Source organism: Lissotriton helveticus, chromosome 1_1 (genome assembly GCF_964261635.1).
Source record: "Lissotriton helveticus chromosome 1_1, aLisHel1.1, whole genome shotgun sequence".
Classification (NCBI taxonomy): domain Eukaryota; kingdom Metazoa; phylum Chordata; class Amphibia; order Caudata; family Salamandridae; genus Lissotriton; species Lissotriton helveticus.
In genome coordinates, this window is record NC_136057.1 from 1,180,769,458 (window position 1) to 1,180,787,463 (window position 18,006).

The 18,006-nt window shown below is 43.5% G+C and overlaps 1 protein-coding gene across 6 annotated transcripts in view; it reads right to left on the reverse strand.

The window, feature by feature from the left end:
- PHTF2 (putative homeodomain transcription factor 2) overlaps positions 1-18,006 on the reverse strand; it is a 488,580-nt gene that overhangs the window by 272,287 nt on the left and 198,287 nt on the right. For all 6 annotated transcript variants that reach the window (XM_078679193.1, XM_078679174.1, XM_078679164.1 and 3 more), the window contains one exon: positions 16,392-16,471. In XM_078679193.1, coding sequence (XP_078535319.1) covers positions 16,392-16,436 — 45 coding nt within the window. In that variant the 5' untranslated portion in view covers positions 16,437-16,471. The remainder of the gene's footprint in view (positions 1-16,391; positions 16,472-18,006) is intronic.

Sequence of the window (18,006 nt, forward strand, 5' to 3'; positions counted from 1 at the left end):
AAATCCCACATTTAAGAATGATGATAATTAGGGTAGAAGGCAGCTTTTTCCACAGATTTACTAGTAGATTAGCTGTAGAACAGTACAGGACATTTTAAAGTGTAATGCTGACTTGCGAAGAAAGTTATGGCTAGGCACTGAATATATGAGATGGATATTGGTAGCTCCATCAGATCAGTTTCGGCTGCCCTGCTGGTTGACCCAACCTTTACACTACAGTAGCATTCAGGGCCGGCTTTAGCACTGGTGGCGCCTTGTGCGACAATGTTTGTTGGCGCCCCCCAATGACTACCTCTGACATGGATTCACCTACTACCATCATTTCACAGTGCCCCTCAAGTCTCCATAACCACTCTGTCATATTACTTTAGTTTTATAGCAGTGTAAGGTGTCAGATCACTTTACATCACACACATTGCACAGAGACAATCATACATGTTTTAATCAGTGTATAGGAAATGCTACATAAGACAGAGGACTACAAGGTGTAGGAGTCGCATGTCATCCATAATGGTAGGCAGAATAGTTTTAAGAGTCCTCGGGCTGGAAAAGCATAAACTCTGAATTTAAAACATAACACTGTGGTTGGGGTTTGGCTTTATAAGATTTGATTTCGACCCAAATGAACCCTTTTTATAAGATTAGGATAATGAAAGACTAGACAAAAAGACATATAGCTCATATATAATATTCCTTGCACTTTGTATGCAGCTCTTTGATCACAGTTAATAGCTCATGGTTCTATATTTGGATTTTAACTTCTAAACGGCACGTAACAAAAGGATGTTTCTGACAAAAGCAGTAACCCATTGACCTATTTACATTATATACACTTTGTGATCCGCATGGTACATGTTATTTGCAGCAGGCATATTAACCCACTAAGCTATCTTATGATGAGTCACAACTTCCACTAGAAAAAAACCCCGGTCTCTCTCCAGGAAGAACGTTAATCACTGTAGTTGTCTTGACATTTTTATTGATGCCTTAAAATTGCTGGAGTCAATGAACGCGGCAGCAGGTGCTTTTAAAACAATAACATACTTGCAAACATGGCGCCCCCACCCCAAGTCAGGGTCCGGTGCGGTGGCACCGATCGCACCGCCCCATGAGCTGGCCCTGGTAGCATTTGATTAGGAGATGATACTGCCACTCGATGGAACTCCATCCCAGTGTTTTAAGGTCAATAATGTCTGGTTAGCTTTCAGGCACCAAACAAAATCTTTTCTTAAGGACTTTCATGTAGGCTTTTGTCCAGCAGTGTCCCTTAGCAGACCAACAACATTTAGACCACCAAAACTACATGCTACTTAATTTTGGTAAATCAAATAAATTAGATTTTAACAAGTGGAGCATTAATCTCTATTTTCAGGACAGGTCAGTTCAGGGGAGGCAGTAATTACCAGATTAATTGGTCTTCATTTTGGAACATTACATGTTGGATAGCACAAAGAGAGAGAACAGTATAAGTATGAGCACTCAAGTACAAAATAAAGGGCACGTGAAATAAGGAACCGAGTTTCTTCTGCCATGTGACATTCGCATGATCATTGCTGATGATAGGTTCAACTATCCATGAGTAATGCTGGTAGAAACAAAGCCACGTCTGTTTAGTGAGAGTGAGCTGCTTTCTCACTGCATAATGATTTGTGTAATACTCCGTGTGTTTGATCCTAGTGAGCCAGGTTTAAAATTAGTTCAGTGCAAGAGTTAATTTGATGCACATTACCAACAGTTTCAGATTCTTTGGTTGTGAAACCACACTATGATTCATCCTTGACAGTGAAAAGGGAGCAATGTGTTTATATCTATTTAGAAAGATAATTAGTTACATCCGAAAATGGCCGGATTGTTTTTACATGTATTGTAATAAACCTCATTGTCTCAAACAATGCAAAAGGCCACAAGTTAGGATGTATCAAAATAGTATTGTCGTCTTCGTTACTAGTTTCAGTGAAACCTTTCACCACTCCGATTCAGTGCTCACTCTGAGCAGAAAAGATGGGCTGATGATGTAGAGAAGATCAAAAGCACCAACAAGAACTCACACAAATCAAACTGTTTTGGCAAGGTATAAATGAGATGAAAAAGGTATGCTGTGTCTCGCAACGAAGGTTGACCAAATGAAATGTAGGACAAGCTAAGCTCTCGATCACACATTTTACATGCAGAAGTAAGATTATTAAACGGTCCTCGTACCAAAAACCTAATATAAAAGGGAGAACCGTTATATATAATTACAATCTGACAAAGATTTCTGGTCAGAATATCAACCCCAAAATATACTGAACAATTGTTCTAGAAAATTTGGCCTTGCAGTCCAAATACAGGATAGATGGGTTTCCGTTGGTTCCGTGGAATAAATAAATGCCTCTTTATGTAATAGGGCAAGCCAAGACCATGTTTTTAGTAACGGTTTAGGGGCACACGTTTTCGATTTTGTGTAACATAGGAGCACTTCCTTTTGACCATGAGAACGTTGGAGTTATAAAAAGAGCGCATTAACAATGGAATCTAGGAGACATTAGATATCTAAATGGTGCTCCAAAAAAAGGCGCCGAGTCAAAGGGTTGTGGCCTGTTATATCAAACGTCATATTTCCTTCCAAAATGACACCACCCTTGATCAACAGCATAAGATATTAGGGCTCACGTCCCTCCCAAGAGCCAGCTCGGCGCCTGGACTCCAGTGGAGACCCATGGAGCACACAGGGTTGCACTGGGTTCAGCAAGAGTCTTGGTGGATTCCCTCAAACCAGTGTGCATAGCAGGTGGTTGGCTGCTCGCAGGGGGTTGAGTGCAGAGGATGGATGCAGGCCAAGCCCTGTAGGCAACCTCATGCCTGGAATGTCCAAAGGTCGTGTGTGGTTGGGGGTGGGGGAGGGGTGGTTGACTTTACGTATGTATGGTAATAAAATAATACTTTGTTAAAAAACATAGAAATTCACTAGAAAAAAAAGAATGTTGAAGTAACATTATAGTTAGGTATGTTAATATCTTACTTTGCATTAAACACACATATATATATATATCAGAAATTCATTGTAAAAAATAAAGGTTAAAGTGACATAGTTAGGTAAAAATGCCAGTTCAAACTTAACCTTTAAAACAAAAACAAACAAACTCAAATTTAACAGTTAGCGATATATTGAAGGTAACTATAACTTGTGCCCCGGTCATGCACTGTTTATGTCGTCACTTTTCACAACACTCATGACAAGGTTTGTAACATCATTGATAACATTACTGATGACAACTGAACTCTCATCGACAAGAATACTGTGGATGGTGGAGGTGGGACTTATAGTTACTTGAAATAACTAGAATTGTTGAATTTTATTTAGAGTCTTTTTTTGTTTTAAACGTTATGTTCACACCCAACTTTAATAAACTTGCACACAATCTTAAAGGAATGCCGGTTGTAAGTGGCACCATCGCTTTTTTCTATTGCCCCTTGTGTGCCTCCCATAAAAACACTTCTAGAGATGCCACTGTTCCTGGGTTATCAGGCAATTCAAAGAAATAGTTTCTAGGTTAGGTCAGTTGAAGTGTAGTTTTTTTTCTAAACATAGAGTTTTCCAAATCAGCTCCAAAATACACCATGCAGACTTTCGGGCCAAACCTGAACAGTATTGACTAAGCAAGTAATTCTTCTGCGATCCATAAGCTGACCACCATCGAGCTGAGGTGGCATCAATAGTTAGGGCCGAATTACAAGGTCCATGGGACATCCAATGCAGTAATACTGCACCTGGAAATCCCATTTCGCTTCATTTGCCCTCTAACATCTCCTTGGCTCATGGTGCCATTTGTGGTTTCTTCGACACTGCCTACCCTTTGCTTCTAGTTCCTCACTGATAGTAGTTGACACCGACTCCCTGCCCTCTGTGCCTTCTTTCCACGTTCTTGCCCCTCACGCCCATGTCCCAGCATCACAGTGCCGCCTGTGCCTCGCTACAAACAGACCTTTTGCCTCTCTGCATGTGTCCTGTTATCCTCCGTGCATGCCAATGTACTGCTTGTGGGACAGGAAGTCTTCTGTATGCCTCTTTGAAGTGTGCTTCTAGGCCTTATGTTGACCTCCTTGCAAGTCACTGGAAAGCAGCAGTAGATTTCCTTGATTTGTACCTCAGTGACCCTGACAATCATGTGTGTAAGAATCTACTGCAGAGGTCTTTTTGATCTGAACCCCCAAGCAAAATGTTTTGAAGTTTGTCCCCCAAAAATATTATGCCCATAACTGGGAGTATGGGAGACCTCAGAGGGCAGACTTATAAGATCAATTCAGGGGTTCCTTTCCTGTGGCTCATAATCCATGCTAAATGTGAGACCTATTAAAGAGCAAATATAGCAAACAGAAACCGACCAAAAAAACTACTCACCATAATCGGGGTGGTGTGAGCTCATCACTCTCCATGACCCAATCCAACAGCACCGGCTGCATTAATAATGATAGCTCCAGCCCTGAGTAGTAGGTGGTATAGTCTCATTCAACCTTTTCCCACCATCCCTGGCCATAACTCCATTCTTGAAATAGACCCTGTACCTTTTAGAAAGAAATCAACACATGTTTGACCCCGCTGTGCACAAGGGGGCACTTGATCCTAATGCTAGCATTGCGAGCATAGAAAATGAGCCTCCGTACCCCTTTTAAATAAGGCTATTACAGTTGCGATGCAGTGGATCTCATACCCCATCTTCACTAATGGCAGTGAAGGTGCTTTAAAAAAGCACCAATATGTCCCCACATTCATCATAGCATCTCCCTGAAGAATCTGTCTCTGTCCATTTGTAAACGGAAAAATTAGCACCAACCTAGCGCCCCCTAGCCTGAGCCATTTCTTTGACCTGGGCCATTACTGAGAGCTCCCAGGGGTCCGGACGATCAGGGTTCTGCATCTGAATGCTACCCTGCTGGCCTCCTCCCTACCACGTCCTTGACTCACACATTGGCAGGGGTTGACTGTTGGGGGGCAGGAGGGGGGGGGGTGTCTCCTGTGCTGTGAGGCGGCAGGAGAGACAGAGAACTAGGGAAGTAACAGGCTTTATCGCCAGGATGCCTGCTACCTGAAAGAAATGTAAATGTATGCAATTTGTTGTTAATCATCAACTGCAGAGGCTACTCCAGAGCGAGGGTGGGCTTTAATTGATGTAGTCATTTGAAGCGTCATGGTAACCAAGATTTTTTTTTTTTTTAAGAAGTAATGTAAGGGTGTTATCAGCTGAGGTTTGGATAGGGTACTTTTAATGGACACTTAAAAATGTGTGCAATGGGTACAGTCTGATTCCCCATTGCACCACTCAGGATTAAATTCTGAGACTCTGATCACACTTACAGTGATCGCATTAGCCAACTGAGGTTTCATAAATGATTCGCATAACTTGCACTTATATTTCATTTGAGGTTTGTGCATTATTTTATATGAAGCAACCTGAAGTTGAAAAAAAAGACAAAATATATTTTTCTTTTTATCCACATATCTGGCCCTTCCACCGCAGGACTCATGATCACAGTTCCCATTCTTTATACGCACTTCAACTAATGCATGTATATGAAGACAGCCTGAAAACGCGTCAATTACACAAGTCACATTTCCAGTCAATGTTCATTTACATGAACTTGTTGAGGCATTTGTGTCCCCTGGGAATACAGCCACAGATCCCTATGAGGGTGCTCACTAGAATGTGAAGACTTCTGCCCCAGAGATTGGCTCCGAGATCTCTTTTACAGAGAGTGACTAATGCTCGCTCTAAATAGGCTGTGGTAGAGTGGTGGCATCCATCTATATTGTGGGCACAAATACCCCTGTACCCCTTTTGTGGGGTTGTCTACCAGTTCCCTCCTAGCAAAGTCTGGGTAGTCTCCCGTACCAGGCTTCTTTTTGCGCACATCATTTCTGGTTTGCATATTTTGAGAGCCAGTGAGTTCACTGGGTGAGGATGGTGAGCCAATGTTTTATGCTCTGCTAGACATTTCGGCTCCCCTATAATCCCCCCCCCCTCTATAGACCTTGTAGAAGCTAGGTTAATTCGTGAAGGCACAAGCTCCTGTATGTGTTTAGCTCAGATTCCTTCTGCTGAGACAACCCTTCCCTTTCTGCTGGGTGATGGTGAGGGGCTCCTGGGTTGGAGTTAATTAACATTCCTTTCGGGGAATCACCTCAACCAGGGGACAAGGGTAGCATGCTCAGACAAGGGCAGCATGCTCTTCTCATGCGCGGATCACCAAGGGAACATGCAGGACGTATGAACCAGGATATGGGGGAAAACAGGATTCAAAAGTAGCAGCCCTGATAAGCATGTCCATCGGGGAATGATAAAAGACTGGCCTCTTCAGGCAGTGGTTTGTTCTACACTATACTCTTTTTCTGACTGGGCACACAGCAGGGTCGAGGAGTAAACAGAATTCTAGAAATGGAATCAATGAATTGGATTTAAACTTGCCTGCCAGTCTTGGCAACAGGGCCTCGACTTGATATGGTGTCTCTATGACAGATTGCCTGTGAAAGGAATTTGCCAGTCTGACTGAAGGAGTCTGGCTTCAACTCATCAGGTGGCATCCCAGCAGAGAACAAGCTACCTGTGAGGCATGTGGAGGCAGTTGGCGCTATAAAGCACAAAGAGAAAGGAAACTTGCTGCACATCAACATATGGGGAGACAGGGGAAGATCTATACTGTTACTGACGTTGAGACTGCTTTGCCCCTGATCTCTCTCCTATGCTGTAGGAGCGTCTGGTTACCATCTGTATCTGAGACCGAGTTACCTGATGAAGAACTTACCATTTGGACCCTTGGCCCCTACCCAAGAACTTCTATACTCTCCAGCTTTATACCTGCTTGTCCTGCAATAGTAGCCAGCAGTGCCGCTCCATGGGAAACTCTAGACTGTGATCAGTAGGCTTTGTGGTATCAGCGCCATCCCTTTTTGTGTCAGCTGAGGACTGGCACTGTGGCTAGCCGCCACTACCATCATACAAGCTAGCCCAGTGACTATTGTACAAGTGGGACTCAAGTAACTGTGCCCAGGCCTCTGACACCACCAGGGAGGTGTACTCTCCAAGGAAGGCCCTTCTGTTGCTTTGTGTGGTGGGTAGTGGGTGGACCAAGAACATTTGAGGTATATTTCTATTGGTACTATTACTCTAGCTTTGAACAGTAACCTTGTGCAACATGGTTTGTATACTGCAATGTTACCTGTTTTTTATAAGGTTCGCCGTCTAGGCCGGCATCTCAAACCTTTTCCGTAATAAGAGCTATTTATAATCAATGAAAATCATCCTGAGCTTCTATTATTAGTGTTGTACTAGTGGCCACATCAGACAGGATTACATTAGTGGCCATCATATACAAGGTTACCAGTAGAGAACACCTCAGTGTATCAGGAGGGTTACCAGCAGTAATATAGAAACAAAGCAATAATATTATTAATAGGTTCTCCAACACCACACGATTTATCACTCAAATATCAGCTTTAAATATATTTGTAAAATGTAACCATTTTTCTCCAAACATCAGCTTATGAGTTCTGAAACACACACTTTTCAATTTTAGTATGCATATTTTAATTCAACCAAGCAAAGGCTTCACATTTAGTAGGGTGGGCAGGACGCAGGAGAACTACTTATACATAGCTAGAGATCTACCCTTAGCTCATGAGCTACTCGTTGGAGAAGCCTGGTGTAAGTGCTACAACTACTGCTTGGGGTTATACATCGTAAACCCAAGCACACGTAATATTCAAATGGTCATTTCCAATATTATTCATGCAAAAAGAGTTTCTTAGCACCATGTCACGTCGACTAAACCTGGGAGCACATTTGTTTTTAAAAGTAACAAATGTTTGCGAATTTCAAGTGTTGTAAAAACGTCGTATCATTCTCGCATGTACAAGCATACTGAGGCGACAAAACACGTGTTGGCTTGGGAACTATTCACTTACTGGAAATACGAAGACCTATTAAAAAAGAGAAAAGAAAAAAGGAGAACATACGGATTGATTTTCTTGTGTCTTTTTGCATGAATAATATTGGAAATGACCATTTGAATATTACGTGTGCTTGGGTTTACGATTTATGATGCCTTGTTGCTTATGCCACAGAATTTTGAGAGGCAGGTGGTTCTCTCTAACCCGTAAGCACCATCACTAATAAGGCCTGGCTCTAAGAGTATTTGGTGTAATTACCTACTGGCGCCTACTACCTATTACCTATACCACCAAGTCCAAACTAACTACTGCTTGGGGTTAGAACTCTGACCCAGCAGGCCATAGGAACATCTTGTTTTTATTGTATATCTTAGTTTTATGTGTAGTATAATTTTCTTGTGTGTAATAAAGTAATTTTATTTTATAAGCTAAAGGACTGACTGGACATTGATCTAATTAGCTGATAGTACATTGTAAACTGTATTCTGAATATCTAACCCATTTTGCCTCTTCGAGTAAGCTTTGGGCTGCTCTGAATTCCTAGCCTGAGAGAGTCAAGTGCTGAGGAAGAGCACCTGGTTATCGGGTTTGGGGTCCAACAGTACTGTGGTCCCAGGAACAGTGGCAAACGACTCCGGGTGATGCAACTGGAGCCCAGCAACCCTTGGCATCCCAGGAAACCGGTCATCATAAGTGTCCTCGCACCGCACAGCCCATGCTGTCTGTATACCTTTCTTCATGCATCCTTGAAGCTCTTTGTCCCAGAGTCTACCGGCCCACCCTATGCAAACCCACTGCGCCTCTATGCCACATGCTCCTTCTTGCGCTTCTGATATGCCTCCTTACCCGTGTGCCCCAAACACAGTCTCTGCTATGACCTGTTCACCCCACCAGAAGTTGCAGCAATTGTTTCATTTAGTCTTTTTGATTGCACTGCTGCTTTCCATGATGTAATTCTCTATCTAGTGCACAAGGGTTGCTTGCAATTGGTGCCTGGTCTGTGTCTTAGAAAACGAATACCTTAGTTCATGCGTGCTGTGCAAGCTTTTCTGCTCTTCCCCCACAGTCTCCCTTAGTCACTTAGGAGCAAGAGTGAGTGTTAGATCCTTTGAATTCCTGTTCTGCGGTTACCTGCTTCCTGTTGAGTCATGTAGTTGCTCAACTGCTTACACGTTTGACTTGGCATTTCTTCTGTGTTCTTATTCTCTTTTATTATAGTTACTGTCAATTAGCCTCTCTACCATGCGCCGCGTCTTTACGTGAATTCTTTGCGCACTCAATTCCGGGTATTATTATCTGGCATTTGTTAACAAGTTATGCCTATTTCTGCATGCTATATGTCTCTGCATGCTAGTCGTATTCAGCATGCATTCGTTCTGAAAGTAGAGCCCTAAAACATCAAGCAGGGAGTACAGTCAGACGCTACTTGAATATTTGTGTTTTATAGCATAGAATGCCGGCAGTCACCAGCTCTTTGCAGCAGGAGCCGTAAGACGTGAGAGGGGTACAGAAATTAAGTGAATTGAGGATAGAGAGGTGCAGGGGGTAGCAGCAAACAGAGTGAAGGAGTCTTTAACAACCGTTATAGCCCGAGGGGGCTGGGGGGGTCTAATGCTATTAGAACATGCCACCAAGTGTAGGCAAAATGCTCTAAATTAAACAAGGAAAAAGATAAAAACAAACTCTGGATCTTTGGACTAGACGGACACTACAAGCCAAATTCCAACCCCACTAGGATTCACTCCACTATCACAGACAAAAAAACCTCTCCTTGAACAACAAGCCTTCCCTCACGATCACAATTACCCCTCAGCTCCCACCAGCTCTACCCTCAACACTACACTGCCTCCGCATGACTGCCGCTATCCTACTCCTTCCTGTCCATTCCCACCCTAAAATGTGACAGGCTCCCCACCACACGTACTAAAACGCGTCACTCGAACCCTCAAAATCTTATTTGGGATCCCATCATATTCTCACCCATTCACAATTCTCTTTCTTCATGCTACATGTAGCATCCAATCACTGCAATGAAGTTGCAATGAAGTGGTTTGAGAAAGTTGCTCTATATATTCTGGACCATAATATGGTACAGGGTGTATAGAGTCCCCAAACCCCAGAGGTATAACAGAGGTTAAAGCCAGGTGTGACCTTACTCTCTAAAGTGGTAGCTTGGTCGAGCAGTAAGGCAGTACCAGAGGACGGTGTAAAATATTTGTTGTACACACTCAGTCAGCAAAAGGTTTCACACACTCAAAGACTGAACTCCAGGCCAATTGTTTTTATATCCAAGATATAGTTGTTGTTTTTTTTTTAGAACCAACATGTATCAAAAATATAATGTTCTCAATATGAGAGGTCTCAGGTGAGTACTTTGCAGAAAGGCAAGACATTTTGTAAACACAATAGGTACAGGGGTTGCAGTAGGCAACACAATTCTAAACACAATTAAGCATTGAGGTCAATGGGTTTTTCTATATAAATACAGCTGATTACTTTGCAGATTACTCTGGTAGATCCAGGACTGGACCCTAGATTCAGTCCTGGGATCTAAGCTGAAAACAGTTTAGTAAAAACGTTTTTGTTATTGCAGTGATTTTTAAGGAATATAAAGCTATTTTAAAAGTTCACACTTAGAAACTTTTCAAAGAAAAACTGGCAACGTTATCCAATGGGAGAAAATGTGTTACTTTTGTAATCCAGTACTGGGCTCCTAGGTCCAGCACTGGGGTCTCTACTTAAAACAGGTAAGTAATTACGTTTCAGTATTTGGTACGATTTTTTAAAGAATATTTCAAGTTTTCAAAAGTAGACAGAAGAAATTTCACAGAAAAGCACACAATGGATTCCTATGGAGAAAATTCAAGTTACTAGTAAACCAGACTAGGATTACTTTTGCAGTTCAGTACTGGGCTACGAGATGCAGTACTGGCTTCTCTCCTGATCACAGGTGAGTACTTCAGAATTCGGTTGATTTTATGGGAATATTTTAAGTTTTCAAAACTTCACAATCAGTCAATGTTATCCAATGGCAGGTAGGGGAGTTACCGGTTTCCAGGTGAGTACTCGGCTGAGGAAGTTAGGGTTCTGGGCATAGACTCAGGGGTCCCCCAGGGTCAGGTAGGTACAGTTGGTTCACCCTCAGCGGCACAGGTGCGGCCGGGTGCAGAGGTAGTTAGGCCCAATGTTATCCAATGAGGGGCAGGGAGGCCTCCAGTTGGTGGCTGCTGGCTTGCAGGCCACGCGGCTGTGGGAGCTGGGCTCCGGGTCACTTGCTCAGGGCAAATGGGGAAGTAGGATAGGGCACAGGTCGCGCTGTCAGGGGCACTCGGGCGGCTGGGTGCAGGGTGCCTTTGAGCAGTCGGGCGCTCAATGTTATTCAAAGGGAAAGGTAAAAAGGGAACATAGGCTGCAGACTCGGGGACGGTGATTCTTCAGGTGCGACCACCACTTCGAGAGGTAAGTTGGGATCCTGGAGAAGAGGTAGGTACCCCAAAGGAAGGCACAGGGGGTCAGAGGGCGCTGGGTGCAGGGGTGTCTTTGGGTGTCGGGAAATCTTACCCTCGGCAGGTCGCGGTTGGACGGGTCCCTGGTTCTGAGGCTGCAGGCGTTGTCCGGTTCGTCGAGGAGGGTCTTTGGGCACTGGACTTCGGGTCCCAGTCGCCAGGGGGACGTCCTCGTGGTCTTGGATCACTCGGGCACGGGCCGGGCGCAGAGTGGGCAGGTCTTGAGCATCCTGGCTGGCACCAGGGGTTGGTTGTTGAAGCAGAGCCTCTGCTTATGGGAGACCCAGTCTTTAAGAGGGTCAAGGCAGGCAGGTCCTCAGGGTGTCCCAAGGTTGCTGTCCGCAGGAGTCGCCGGGATTCAGCAGGAGCAAGTTCCAGGATCAACAGGCCGGTAGGGCTGGGCCAAGTCAGTGGGTGTTGTCCTGTTAGCAGCTGCACGGCAGGTTTTCTTATCGGGATCTGATAAAGGAAGGTTCAAGGTGCCCCTAAATACTAAATTTAGGGGTGTTACAGGTAGGGCAAGGGCAGGGACCCATAGGTCCCTGTCCAGGGGTGGGTACACCCCCTAGCCTGCTCCTCTCCTGTGGGAGGGGGGCAGGAGCCTAGCTGTGATTGGGCAGGGCTCCCCATCTTCAAGATGGCCGGAGCCCGGGGTCGTGCTTCACCTCGGCTCTCCCACTTGAAGGGTGGGGTTGGCACAGGCTGGCACACCTTCCTTCCTGATGTGGGGTTTCCCCCCAGTCTTCCCGCCAGAGCGGGGGTTGGAACTGGTGGGGGCCAGGTGCTGAGTACAGCAAATGGTCTGGAGAAGCTCACAGAGGCGGCATGCCTTTGAAGCTTCCCCCTGTCCATCCTGGGGGAGGAGACTTAGCACCTCGCCCAGGATGTGCATTCTTGCAGGTCCAGGAGAGCGGGGGCTCTCCACCTGGGGGTCCAGCAACATATCTGCTGTGTGGCAGCCTCTGCATCCACTCAGACCAGACGTGGATTGTAGGTTAGGTTTTCAGGGGGCATCTCTAAGATGTCCTCTGGTGCATTTTATATTAAATCCCACACTGGCATCAGTGCGGGTTTAATGTGCTGAGAAGTTTGGTACCAAACTTGTCAGTCTTCAGTGTAGCCATTATGGTGCTGTGGAGTTCGTAATGACAACCTCCCAACCCTCAGCCAAGCCTTAACGTCAGCAGCCAAGACCAATCTGGCAAAATTGGAGGAGGTGTATCTCTTATCCATAGATTCCCTAATAAATGAACAGACCTAAAACGACCACAGTCTCTGGGTTTGGAGTGTCAACCAGTTGAACTGGATCTAAATCATTGCTACAAGACTGACGAACAACTCTTATAACATCCTCCTCAGAGACATCAACTTACATTGGGGGCGATTCATCCCACTCAGCAGTATCCCTACTATCTCTTTCCAATAACAACAATGATCTCATAATTTTGTTCTCCCTCACTCACTCCCATAAAAGGGTTCATCCTAAACCTCATTTTATGCAGTGAAATGCCTTCCTTTTAAACCTGTGGACTAGTCTGACCACTTCTTGATGGCCTTTTCTCTCCTTTGCACTAAAACCTCCTCCTGCGGCCAACCCAAGAAACCTAGAACTTGGATTTGAGACTTTAACAACATCAACAAATCTATTCTGTGCTTCAAAATCACCACAAAACTCTTGCACACAAACTAACATGGACATGACATACATACCTAGTGGAGAACTACAATGTGCCTTTGCCTGAAGTGGCTAATGAGCTTGCAAGGCCCAAACTCAAAAACCTATGCAACACCTAATCAGCACTATGATTCTCAAAACAACTTTGAGGAAGGGAGAATGCTCAGATCCTCCGACGATAAAACCCTTCAAAGGAAACCCTTGAAATGCTTATAAGAACAATGAGTACAAACAACATTCTCAAATGCTTAAAGGAATACTTCCGGAGAGAAATCTCGCTGGGCAAAAACAAACCAAAAAGACTGAATTTGTTATGGAATTCACCCCCGGGCCCTCCTGCAAATTCCACTCAATCTGCCCAATAACAAAGTAATATTGAACTATCCATTTCAAACTTCACTCCTGCCTCCACCGGTAGCAGTCGCATGCAAATCCATTGATACCTGGTCCAACTTCGAACCAATATCCAAACATACACTAGAAATTCCAGTATCAGACATCAAACCTTCATATCACTTTGTGGATATCATCCCAGCAAAAACCATTAAAAAAAATAGAAAACAGCCCCATGTTTAATCCTTTTCCTGACAAAAATTATCAACTCCTCCCTCAGCGAAGGTGTGGTGCCCAACTGGATTCAAAGAACACCAGATAACTCCTCTTCTGAAGAATAATCTCTGACTTATCTCCAATTTCCATTTCCTAGCTAAACTATGGAAAAGCTGTGTGGCTCACCAACTTAACTACATCCAGAAAAACAAACTCCTTGATGACCACCAGGCTCCAGACCCAGCTACTGTACAGAGGCTGCTATGCTAAAAATAATCAAGGTCTCTATCCGCATTAAGGATAATGGAGACTCCTTCCTGCCTTCTTGTCCTATTAGACTTATGCTCAGCATTTGATACAGTTGATCACTCATTCCTAAGAATCCTAGATGATTGAATGGGTATCAAAGGTACAATTCTATACTAGTTAGAATTGTACCTATCCAATCACTCACAACAAGTAAAAATTGTAAACTCTCTTTCAAACTCTCGACCTCTATGCCAAGGAGTACTACAAGGTTCAACTCTATCTCCAACACTATTCAATCTTTATATGGAACCCCTCTGCTCCCTCCTGGAGAGTACAACCTCTTTCCATCTCTATGCAGATGACCCCCAACTCGGTCAAGAGTCTCTACCCCAAACAATCTTTCGTACCGGTCAAAAACTCTCACCGAGTTACGATCATGGGTGTCGCTCCACCATCTGAAACTGACAGAATTCCTCCTGCTATCTCCTACACACTACAACCTGCCAACTACGTTCCAGATAACCTCCTCAAATCTTCTGTCTCCACCCTTCTACTTACAGACAAGGTTAAATCTCCAGGCTTTACACTTGCCACTAGTCTAAATGTAGACGTTCATATCAACACTACAGCAGAGAGTGGCCAATTTCAACTCAAGCTTCTCAAAGGGACAAAATCACTAATCCCTGCTGAGGACTTCAAAACGGTAGTTCAATTGATGGTCCTCTCTAAACGGACTATGGCAATTCTATAATCACTGCCATTTGTAAAATCTAGCTTGCCCCCTTGAAGGGAGACCTCAACTCTGCTGCTCGCCTGGTTTTGGGCACAAGACGTTCGGACCACATCACCCCTATCCTCACCATACACAAGTGACTTCCCACTGAAGCAACTATTTTCAAACTGGCATGCATTATCCACAAAGCCTTACATGAAGGCTCTCCAAACTATCTCACAAATAAGTTAACCATTTCAGGTGGCTCCCATTCCCTCAGCAGTTCTAACTCAATGCATCTGACTTACCCAACCATCAAAAACCTAAGAACTCTAAAGCAATCATTCTCTGGTGCCACCCCCAAAATCTGGAACGCCATGCCAGCTACCATCCGGACAATCCTCTTGCATAGCCTCTTCAAAATGGAACTAAAAACCCTACTTCTACGGTAATACTTACAGCCCTAATTGCCTGGTTATAAACCTTCTTACTGATAACGCTCCCCTCTCATGAATGTCAAATATCATTATGTTCTGTTAGATAACACTCCACTGTATCACTGCTAATGTATGGTTCGGTTATGCTCAGGAATGTTCAATCTTAGATGAAATGCCAGCTCCAGCAACCTGATGGAGAGTTGAGAACATATGTTAAGAGAATTAAATTTTCAGGATCAAAACTATTCAGCTGCAGTTTTTCACCATTTGTAATGGTTGCACTTCATACATCTTTTGAAGGTTGAAACTTGAATCAGACTGAGGCGAAGAGGGATCTTGAAGCGGACAAGGCCGTGTACACTTTCACATGGGAAGGAGGCCAGAGACCGTTCCTGCCCCAAGACACAACCAGTGTTAAAAATCAACAATCTGCCAGCTTTTCTGGTCTTCTGCATAAGACATGTACTACCTAATGCGCTGTGATCCCAGAACAAGGGCAGTCTGTGAGCAATAACAACGAAAATAACAAATAATAATACAACAACTAAGTTAGACTCAAATTAAAAAATACGTTAATATTCCGTCAATTTGGTATACCCGTCACAACAACTGTACATTTATCTCTGAACTCATTCATTGGTAATATCGCAAGTGGCTGGTTCCAGATAACTTTGTCAAATGCCACAGGTCAGGTATAAATAATTCAGATAATAAACAAAGTAAACAAATTACTAAATACACTAACTACCGCTAGCCTACTGATCGTATTCACAAGGTAAACAAGAAGCCACAAACAAATATTCCAAAGTGTACCTCTACATTTTCTCAGTTTGTTGCTTCTGTTGCCCGACAATAAATGAAAGCATAGTAAGTATATTGTCAGTGTAATATATTGCTTCTTTTAATAAAAAAGAAACTAAATTAGTAGAGCTAGAACTCGGAGATCTCGCCTTTTATCTTCTACAGCTACTACCAGTCACTTTCATGCTAGAGAAATAAGTTGCTTACACTATAATTAGTTAACAATTTCCTTCATGAAGCAAATACTTTCAAATGAACGTGAAATTAACAAAACACTCAAAGCAAATTAAAAGAAAGTTTAAAACGAAGGACAGTTGAAGGATTAAATGTAATTTGCAGAAAGCCTGCATGCCCCCACAGAATTGAAAAGCTAGCTACCAAACATGATCTGTGGTGGGAAAAGGCCAAGGCGGAATTATAAAGCTGACCATCGACGCAAAGTCTATGTTAACATTAATACCCATGCCAAATGACCAGCAAGCAAGATGGCAAAACATAATAATCGGCAGAAAGTAGATAAAGCAAAATCCGTTCTTACCTTTTTCTGGTACCAGACTATAGCATCGGTAACTTTGGACGCCATTTATTCCTCGACGCTCACGCGGGCTTCATTTTAGGCTGCATGGGGAGAAAGGGCGGGAGAGAAAACAAGACGGGACTTTACTCCGACACTCTCCAGGGAAGCACTGACGACCAGACACTGGCAGCGCTTTGGTTATCCGAACACCGAGGGGTGGGTGCTGGGACTAACATTACATCCTACCTCATTACTATTTCAGCAACAGGTTTGACAACGTCACCGCCAATCTGTTGCTGTAACAACAGCACATTCATGCGGCCGTCAACTAAACAGCTCCACCTCCGACATTTAATTAGCACGTACAAACGCAAAAGCACGTTTCAGAGAAACTGTTAGTCAAGGACTGCCCAGGTTTCAAACAATAAAGGAGTACAATGTACATCAGGCAAGAAATGTCACTTTAGAGGAGCCACACGTCTAAAAGATGTATATTCGTACGTTTTTTTGTGGAATGCCTCAAATGGAGTCTACTGCGTGAATGACTAATAGGGGAGGATATTCTGGGCTGTGGTCCAACAGAGATCCGGACAGGTGCTTTACTTTATCTTTGCCAACAACAATTATTACCTGGGTAGTTCACTGCGTGCACGTCTACCCCACTGGTCCAGTGCTGTTCCTAATGCACTGACTAGAACTCCTGTCACAAGATATGGTATTTACGCATTGAGGAGGCCAACGCCACACTTCATTACACAGGTAAGAAAGCTGTTAGAATGCCTGTATTCGAAGACACCAAGACAGACCAGTGGGCATGTGTGAAGTAACAACTTCACAACTAAGTTTAATGCGGCTTACCTGCAGCATACTTTGCACAACATAACACAATATTTTCAAAACAGTTTGTGAGCTAGTCTTTCCCACAAAAATGTTTTCATGAGATACTTCTCTAACAATGGGTATTGGCAGAGTGTTCCTACTAAATGTCTTTATGCGACATTTAAAAAAAATTTCAAAACATTTGGCTTGTTTGAATAGTTTTGGATAATAAAATAACACAACATATGCAGATGAAAAATTTAAACTGACATCGTATTGAGCTTTATAGATTTGTCCAGAATTGCTATAATTTGTGTAGATCTCGCATTAGAAGCAAAAGAACATGCTATGAATATAACAAGCATTAAAGTACTTCGACTGGATATATTACGAAGGCCTCGGCCATGTCAGAGTTCAGGGAATGCACCACATAATAAAACAAGCATTTACAATGCAACGGTCTCGCCTTTGCAAAAGTTTGAGCTATTGGCATTGTAAATGACAACATTTTTATGTGTTGGTTTTGAAAACAGATAAATAAATGGCATTGTCATTTACAATGCCAATAGCTTAATTTCTCACAAATGCGAGACCTATTGCATTTGCACACACACACACACACATATAGAGAGCCACACACACACACAGCCACACACACAGAGCTACACACACACACAGAGCCACACACACACACACAGAGCCACACACAAAGAGCCACACAAACACACAAAGAATCACACACAGAGAGCCACACACTGCAACACAGAAGCCTCATGCAAGAAACCGTGAGTTAACAGCACTAAAGACTATAAAACAC